The sequence below is a fragment of the Saccostrea echinata genome, unplaced genomic scaffold (genome assembly GCF_033153115.1).
Source record: "Saccostrea echinata isolate AGI-Se365-2 ecotype Australia unplaced genomic scaffold, CSIRO_AGI_Sech_v1 ptg000009l, whole genome shotgun sequence".
Lineage (NCBI taxonomy): Eukaryota > Metazoa > Mollusca > Bivalvia > Ostreida > Ostreidae > Saccostrea > Saccostrea echinata.
Genome location: NW_026889758.1, coordinates 7,721,374 through 7,731,308, shown reverse-complemented (window position 1 = coordinate 7,731,308; position 9,935 = coordinate 7,721,374). Strand labels below are relative to the sequence as shown.

Here is a 9,935-nt window from a genome sequence, read left to right as displayed (position 1 = left end):
AAAAGGTTTAATTTCTCATGTGAAACATGTACTAAGTATGTTGTTAAACTTTTCCCTCGCCATTCGATTTGGTCCCTCGCTTCGCTCGGCACCAAATCTCATGGTGCTCGGGAAAAGTTTACCAACATATACTTAAAGTTGATGATGCAGTTCTATTTTGAGGGGCGGGGGTATTTGATTTTATGTTGTTTAACGTCCCATTCGAGAATTTCTCACTCATATAGAGACTTCACCGTATGCCGGTGAAGGGCTTCAAATTTAGACCTATACGTACTTGGGACTCAGGGCCCTTCAGCAGTGAGGGTTTTTTATCGTGCCAACGCCTGTCGTGCCAAGGGACCTCGCTTTTTAAGGTCTCATCCGAAAGACCCGTGACTTTCACTTCTAGTGCCGGGCGCTTGGCGAAGGAACGGTAGTAAGTTACTACTTAGGTTTGACGCAGCGCGGTGAACGAGAATCGAACCCGGGCTTCCCGATCACGACGCGAGCACCCTACTACTAAGCTACCGTGACCGGGCGGGAGGGGGGGGGGAGGAGAGTGACAAGTAACACAATATATTCAATATTCTTGTGTGACAGCCATTTCTGAATTAATAAAATTGAACATTGCAGTTTGTATCAAAAATCAATATCGCGTGTGTCCTCATCCCGCATTTACAGCAGCTGGTATCATTTTGAGCATAAAATTGATCAGAGAGTTGATTTTTTGAATAGGGACGAGATTTCATTCCTCTAGAAGTGTTTGCCTCAGCTCATTGGTGGCGTTTGAGATCGGATATGGAATTCAAATTCGTCGATCTATTTTGTACCATAATTGCTCAATTTGAAACAATTCGGGAATATATGTAAATGATGACCATTGATTTTTCTCCATACGTTGATGGCACGTGGCAATCTCGGCATACCTTAGCAACACGCGATCTTTTCGTGTGGAACGTGGTTGTAAAAGGATGGCCGCGTACTTTGAGGCCTGTCTCTATGATACTACAAGTAGAGCTTTTTCAAAACGCTTACCGTCTTTAGCAACAACCTTAAACAGTAAACTGACCTAAACCTATCAGGCCGTATAATTCTTGAAAATTTCTTGGCTTTGTATTTCTTCATTAATAGTTTTTTTTCTGACATAAGCCCACCAAGTGAAAAGTTAACAGATATTCGACTGTCTCCGTAAACTTCAACTCTGCTGCCGAGATCATTCGGCAAACCTCGGCTGATTCCGTCACCTGTGTGATATGTAGATGAAGTTCATGTAAGAATCAGCCGAGGTGTTGCCGGGTGCTGCCGAGATTAGAAAGACAGTGCAAAACATTGGGGAATAGAATACATACAAGCTGTAAAGCTTGCATGCAATAAAGATCAATTCTGTTAACAATGAAAATATAGAAACGAGTTTTGGTAATTGCTATAAAGAAAAAAATAGCATGTTAATTACTGCCAATTTCCACTGTTCGTTTTGTCATATTTTTTTACGATTGAAAATCTTGAAAAATTGTTAAGTCGTACGAAAATTAGAGCATCAGAAAATTATCTCCCTTGCCTTGAACAGCATTTCAACCAATGAAATAATTGAAAATTTTCTCATCATGCAATTTCTACCAATCACAAAAGAGAGGAAGTGCATAGTCCGAAGACTGTAAAATACTTCAACTCTGTATACCGTCTTCCAAGGAAGACGGTAATTACATACCGTTTTCTCTCTAATTCTGGCACTGTAGCGTCCAGGAATGTTATTAGCAGCTTCATTTGCAGTTTGAATTCAGTTCCGTCGGTGGATTACACGGATCTCTCTGTCCGGAAGTCCAGTTGCCCCCTGAACACGTCCGCTTCTTTGACGGTTTTTAACTTCCTGCTTACATGAGTCTTCGTTATAGCCGAAATACAGTGGATTGGGACACATTAAATTGCTTAGCAATTTCATATCTGAAGGTGTCTTTGCATTAGTAAGGCAATAGCTAGACCTCATAAATATCAGTAATGCGTTGTATCTTTTAAGGTAAAAATCTGATCAAGTTCTCACTAGACATTTTCAAAAAAAAAAAAACACTGGAGGTTGCAAATATATAGATAGATAGATAGATAGATAGATAGATAGATAGATAGATAGATAGATAGATAGATAGATAGATAGATAGATAGATATAGATATATATATATATATATATATATATGAGGTTGCAGTTGCATTAACAAATTTTCAGAAAAGATGTCACGGAAGTTCATTCTGCGTTGTCACCATAATCAAAATTAAGTCTGAATTATCGCTTATCTTACGATGTTTTTTAGAATATAATTTGATTGGTAACTGCAAAGGATAGAAGAAGTAAGGTACATATTATCATCAGTTCACAGTAGTCAACGATGATTTAATTAAAATCATTAAAGAAACACAGGTGAAGGTGGGTATCGACATGTGTTTAAACAGCAGTTAACGACTCGAAAAGGGACCTAATTGGTCACGCGATGTCAATCTGGAGAGCCTTAATTATCTCCGAATCAGCTTGAATAGATAGGTGAACATGCTAACATTTCAGAAAATTTTATTTACATTTTTTAAATTGAATTTTCAGGAAATTGTATTCAAATTAACACATATATTAATTTTTCTCCAACTAACCGATTACAGATTTTCTAACCGATTACCATCGTTCCGACCGAGTAACCGGTTAACCGATTACAAATTGCCATCCCTAATATATATATTTATACATACATATATATATATATATATATATATATATATATATATATATATATATATATATATATATATATATATATATATATATATATATGGGGGGGGTGAGGGGGTGTGTGTGTGTGTGTGAAATAAATTACCCCCCTTACCGCTCTTTAGGGTGAAAAAGGTAGAAATAGTGTTCATTTGTGAAGCCGACGAAATGGCAGACAACACTTCGTCTATTTTGAGAAGACGGTGTAAAAGCGGAAGATTTCGGCCAAAATTTAAGTCTGCTACAACTTCAGTTCTTTCAGCTGAGGCAAAGGAATAAAAATATTACAGGATTCAAGGTAAACTTTACGATAATCATTGCTAATAAGGCTTTCGGAAAGTTGTAAAACAATCATTGCATCCTTAGAATTAGAATGTTTTGTTGTTATTATATTTATTGAAATTTTGTTTAGGATGGATCATGGTTATACAAGACCACCAGTTCCTTTTCATGCTAACAGTATTATGAGTATCAGCGTTGACGAGGGTTAGTCAGAATATGACGAGGAGGACGAGGAAGAGTTAGATATACACATGTATACAGAGATAACAGTGGCTACGATCTGTCTGTAGACGAAGTTAACGAGGAAGATACTTTACATCCAGATATTACAAAGAATCTGCGTGATTGGAATGAGGTATTTCTTTATGTATACATATGATATGTAGCATTGTAAGTTAATTAAACATGTGAAATGTTTGATAACATTATATTGTTAGATTACCATTAACGTCTTTTTCAAGTAAAATATCCAAATATGAAACAGATGTATCAGACTCTGTGGTATCTTTTATCTCAAGCTCACAAGGATATATCGTATCTACATAAGAATGGAAATAACCATTGTTAATTGACAATACGTCGTCGATATATCTAAATGTCGAGTTGAAGGCCACAGCAAGTGTTTTCTTCTTTTCATGTATAAGATTTTGGACAAATTCTGCTTCATATGAATACAAAAATAGGTCTGCTAATAACGGGGCGCAATTGGTACCCATGGGAATTCCAGTAGATTCTTGGAAGACCTGGTCTCCAAAAACTACATAGATATTGTCAATCAGAAACCCAAGCATCTTTTTAATGTCAACTTCAGAGTACTTGTGTGTACAATCAGAATGTTTTTTAACAAAATAATTTTGCAAATGACCAATGACAAGTAAAGTAAATTTACGAGTTCCATTTTTATTGAAAAAGCAGCTGTCAATGATATCAAAAATCCTGGACTTTAATTTATCGTGGGGAATGGTTGTGTATAAAGTTGAAAAGTCGTAAGTTTTTAAGCTGTTGATTTTGGTAAAATCTTGTGATTTCAAATTTTCCAAAAGTTCCTTGGAATTTTTAAGTATCAATATCTGATTTACAACACTTCTCGAATATATTGTTGCACAGTTCTCTTGAAGTTTCTCCTTCACTACTGTTAATATCTTAGTGAGGAGTAAAGAAAGAGGCTTGGTTGAACATTTACTGGAACCCGCTATGTATCTTTGTTTGTAAGGATTTTTATGAAGTTTCAGAATCCACTATAAATATGGTAATTTAAATTCATTTTGGTTGTTTGGAATATTAAAGATATTCAAAACTGACATATGATTTTGAAGAATTTCTTCCTTAAAAAGGGAACTATGAGTATAAGTTGGATTACCACTTGTAGAATTAAATCCAAGTTCCTCTAAAATACATTTAATATAATGAGCCTTACAAACAAAGACAATGTTGTTACCTGCTTTGTCAGCAGGGACCAGTAGGTACTGATCATATAATCTATCTAATTCTTTTTTCACTTCTGGATTATTGAATACAGAAGGATAGATGGTTCTCATATTGCTCCTCAATCTTTTTATGCGCGATTTTAACATACATCTGATACATTTAATCCATTCTGACAAAGTGTCAAGGTCTTCTTTTTCATGTCTGGCCCATCGCCTGGCGTAGTCCTCTACAGAATCCATAATATTTATGAAATTCCAACGCCAGTTGAAGGATCGGGGTTCCCTATATTTAGGACCTTTCAAAATTAGTGATCTAAGGTCCTCATTATTAACTATATTTACGTCACCAGTAATAAAGTGTCCAGCAGGACTATAGTTATAGGGTGAAGAAGAACATGAATACGATGGCGGATTATGTTTCAGATATTCGATATCCAGGCCCTGTAAAGTTTTCTTGTAATTAAAAAGTTTGGAAGCAATAGTCGATGTATATTCGTAGGAAATACAAGGTGTAGTCTTTAACTTGAAATATGGTGGAATACAAGACTGGACCCTTTTGTGATAAAGAATATTACTTATATTAACCGCGTCAATTCCTTTTTTGGCATAACGAAGTTGAAGGAAAAAACGGATGGAACAGTCAAGAAGAGAGACAGAGAAGCAGGAAAGGCCATCGAATCTGTTGCCCAAAAAAGTTGTTGCAATGATGCTCTTGATGAAGAAATAAAAATGAATGATGCGTAATTTAAAAAATTTAGTTTTATGAAAAATATATACCAAGCTTCACAATCTCAATCCATATTTTCTTTCAAATTCTTCAGTGAATGTGTAATTCTTTTTATCATATATTTTTAGAAAAGTTGAAATAAGAGTTGCAGCTGATGCTGGATGGCAAACTAGATCTTGTGGGAGAAAATATAACAGCTATTCAGATATGCCATGATATGAATACAAAAATATCTTTTTTTTAAGATGCATTGTTTTAGATATGTTTTATAAGTTCATCATCAGAAATATTGGAAATAGGAGCTGCAAAAGCAACTTATGTGACTGGTCTACATGTGAAAAACAATGAACTGTACTACAGAGATCAAGAACTTACAACAACAGACTTGAAATCAGCACTCCAAAAGTTTTCAGAGTGGTTATCAGACACAAATTGTAAACCACAATGGATTACGGTTTGACTTTCCACTATTTATGCAAAGCATTACATCACAAAATATCGTGATGAATACATGTATTGCCGGTTTTATAGACACTTTGGGGGGTTTTAAAACTTCTAATGTAAAGACACTTTTCTCAGGAGTCTCTTTTGAGAGAAGCAGGAATCCAATCTACAGGAGTTTCTCATTGTGCCCTAACGGATGCTATGGACCTAAAAAAAAAATTAGTGAATTTTCATAACATTCCTTTCATCACTCTGTTGAGGCAAAGTGCAATTTACAATTATGTTTTACAGCATCAAACGTTTTCTTTAGTAAAGAATGACAATTTGAAATCTCTTGAAGTCTTAGTTCAGGGAAAAGTTATTACAGAATTCATGGCTAATAAAATTGCAAAATCAGGTTTAAATATGAAAATATTAAATAAGCACACACAAGAAATGGTGAAGATGGAGTAAAAACTTGTTTCAAGAAATTGTAAATGGAAAAGCAACTCAGTGTCCAATTATTTATCCAGTCAGTTGTAAAGAGTTACTTCCCTTTGTTTTTCATAATTGTAAATATATTATTTCATTTTCTTTATCTCTCTTATATACTTGGCTCCACCATGTAAGATATGAATTTTTGTACACCATATGGCCAAACCTTTGTTTTTATTTTTAGAAAATTTCAGAAATTTCATATTTAAAAAAGATATGTGTGATTATCATTACATTTTTCATAATCTGTTGTTTAAAATGTCAAATATTTCTGAATTTGTTGTTGTCATTCTATGTGTTTATTATTTTTTTATATGTTGATTGATGTAACCCTGGACTAAGATTTTGAGAGATTTCAAAGTAATTTAAATATCTAATAAATAAACTTTTTTCACTTTCATACATATTTCCTTATTTTTGTCATATTTTTCTTAAAAAAAGGTGGCATCCTTGTATGAAAATATTTTTTTTAAAAATTGTTAGTGCACTAAGTTATAGTACATATTTCTTTAAAGTCTTATATTTTCCTAATTGTTTGGTGTTTAGAGCTTCCTTAAACAATGAATTATTACACTTGAGAATTTTATGTTTACTTCATTCTTTTCTTTATATACTATTTTTGACCCTTGACTGTTTTTTTTTGTTTTGTTTATATGTACATATGTATCTCTTGTACCAGTGGTCTGGTTTTGACAGAATAAAGAACTGAAAAATATGTTAAAGGGGCTTGGCAACGGACTTATTAGAAGCATTTTATAGATCTACTGTGTCAGACTTCTCTACACGCGACAATACTTTGATCGTGCGGAATGTTACATGTATATACATATATAAGAACATTGCGGTAGGGAAAACCATTTGGCAGGAAAACGTATAAAATGTATTTTTCATTCTAAGCTAAAGTTATGGTGAATCAAATAATGACAATTGATAATTCAATTCGACAACTCGAGATATTACAAAGCGTGAGCATGCGCAGGACACTATAAACAGAAACACTTTTCGACGGAATGGTGTAAAGTTATTCAAGGTTTCTAGATAATAACACTAGTATTTATGATATTTTTTTTTTACCAATATATTTGTTTAATTCATGATATCTGTATTTTTCTCGAAATTGTTTTCAGCAAGACACACACTTTTTTAAAATACTTCAATGTTTTGTACTTAAATCACATTCAACCACAAAGTTGAAATATACAGACATAAACTTCGATGATCATTACTTTTAAAATCTTTAACTCCTTAAATAATAATATAAATAATAATCGTGTTTACCAGAAATATGTATCGTCAAAACGTGTGAATTTTGCAAAAGATTGTAGAAACAGGAAGGGGTCACTTGAAAAGTCTATATGGCATATATGTCTAGATGTCTTCCTTAGAATGCATCACGCACGGTGCCAAAGATTTGAGTGTTAAGTGCACACACTCTAACGGTCATACGGTAAAAGGGTGCACTAAAATAAGGTTATGATAGTTTATTTTACATCAGCGCTTCCATCAAATGAGAGATAATAAATTTTGAACTGCCTTCAAAGGAAAGATCATTGAACATTTCCAAATCATTTTAAGTCAGACTGGATTAACACACTTGAAACAAACACATCCAGCTTAAAATACCCATTATAATTTTTCTAGCCATTAAAAATACACATGTTCAAGCTCTTTTTGCAAACTTTTGATCGACCTAGTTTGGAGATCAAGATATTTATGTGAATTGAGATAAAATGCAATATGTAATGACCTTGGTTCTGTAAAGGTGCTCAATGCAGCTACATGTATCAATATATTTCAGGTGATAATTAAAACTTTTACGTTGTCCTTAGTTTACATCAATCACACAACCCAGCACTGTTCCTTCCATCGTTATCTCCTAGATACATGTAATTATTAATCATTTTTATTTCTCTCTTCTTTATACTTTACTGCGATCTCCTGCTGCAGGTCAATCCGGCGAGGTATAATTTCAAAATTGTCTATTGAAAGAGAACTTACTCAGTGACAAAACAAGCCCACAAAAAATCTGAAAAATCATTTATTATTTACATTCAAATATTGAAAAATATGCAATTTGAACAGTTCTTTTGTAATTAATATTGTTGCTAAAAGTAATTCTGAATTGCTATCTTACAAGGTTTTTGTTCAGTAAATGTTCATGTAAACGTTCTGGCGTCCCATTTTCGTTTTCTTTAAACCCGACAAAATGTTTGCCTTCATAGCTTTCATAAAGAAACAATGACATCAAATGATAGTGCTTCTTTCATCTTTACTTGTCATGGTGGAATAAGAGTTGCTCCTTCCATCTGTACTTTCCAGATTGACAATTCCGCGCACTCTTTTGCTTCTGCAGTTGAACATATCCCAGAGGGCAGTGCGAAACTGTGTGCTCATCATGAAGAATATCCAGAAGTTGCAGGCGTAGCTAAGTAAAGACAATGTCGTAGATATTGTGTCCCAGAGTATGTCAGCCTCCTCGGACAAAATCTCTCTTTTCCGGTCTGTAGCCAGTTCATGTGCATAGATCAAGAAGGCAATTCCATCTTGTATTTCGGCGACAAGAAACACAATAAGAATTATTATAACGAGTTTGTTTACTCTCTTAAGCTGTTCTTTTTTGAAGGAGTCGGAGTTTCTGAAAGCCGTGATACGTCGGTGAAGCAGAAGAGCCAGAGCAATTGTCGTTATGAGCAAAACAATCACCGGCAAGAGACGTGTAAGAAACCCAGAGAAAATGTAATAAAGCATCATAGACTTCTTTATGTCCACTACAGTATTTCTCAAGGACTTGGAAATCTCTCTGATACAGCCTGACGGTAAACTTTCATTACGATATGCCGTGGTAAATATCGGAAGTTCTTCGATATCAATACCTAGTGCTTCATAAAGGTAGACAAGCACTGCAATGATAACAATAGAAGCTATTTTGATCATAGACATTCTGGTATTGCATATTTTTGAGTAATAAAAAGGCATGCAAACCGCAAGAAGACGTTGCAAGCCAAGCAATGCCGTAAGCCAGTTGGAAGTCATGCGGAAGATGTTGTAAATCACATACAAAACATGGTTTGCAACACACCAACTGTATGGCATATAAAGATCTTTGTGATTTCCAGCCATGTTGAAATAAATCGCTTCTGGTAATCGCGTTATACAAATGATAGAGTCTGACACTGCTAATGACGTCAGAACAATGGTCGTTGGAGATCTTTTGCTTCTAAAGATAAAAACAGATATCAGCAATACATTGCTAATTAGTGTAGTAGTAGCGATGAAGAAAGTTAAATATCCTCGGATTGGTATCTCCCAGTCTGCTTTCACTTTGTATTTATGTGGATAGTATTCGGAATAGTATTCAAGGGATCCATAACCTGTATAGTTCTCCATATAATCATAATCATACACGTAGTACTCCTCGCCTTCTGGGTATTCGTGCTCCATTTCTTTTTTTTTCTGCGCTTATGTTGACTTTACAACGACAGCGTTCCTCCGTATATTGCCAATTTCATCTGATCGCTACCTCGTCCCCAGAATAAGTGCACTGAAGAGGAATAGGGAGTCATATGATATAATTTCTGTAAAGTGTACATGTCTATAGGTGGAATTCGTTATTGCTCTTACTCTCTCCTTAGTTCTAACTAGTCAAGAGTCCCTCTAAATAAATAAGTATCAATTATCTTGCTAGTACATTCCTAATCTCATGATCTGGTCCTTGTTTGTCGGGGTTGGGTGTCCGTATTTTAATGATAAGCCGTGTTACGGATTAGAAGATTTTGTTTCCTAAGTACATTTACGATTTCAGCTTCATCTCTTGTAAATACATGTGTTTCAATAAGAGAAGTGGAAAATTTT

At 34.5% G+C, this 9,935-nt stretch overlaps 1 protein-coding gene across 1 annotated transcript; it reads right to left on the bottom strand.

Annotated features, from left to right (window-relative positions):
- Window positions 1-8,105: 8,105 nt before the first annotated feature.
- LOC133181715 (uncharacterized) lies at window positions 8,106-9,688 on the bottom strand. The gene has a single exon (XM_061316275.1). The coding sequence runs from the start codon at window positions 9,522-9,524 to the stop codon at window positions 8,328-8,330; it is 1,197 nt and encodes a 398-aa protein (XP_061172259.1). The 5' UTR covers window positions 9,525-9,688; the 3' UTR covers window positions 8,106-8,327.
- Between the last annotated feature and the right edge of the window lie 247 nt (window positions 9,689-9,935).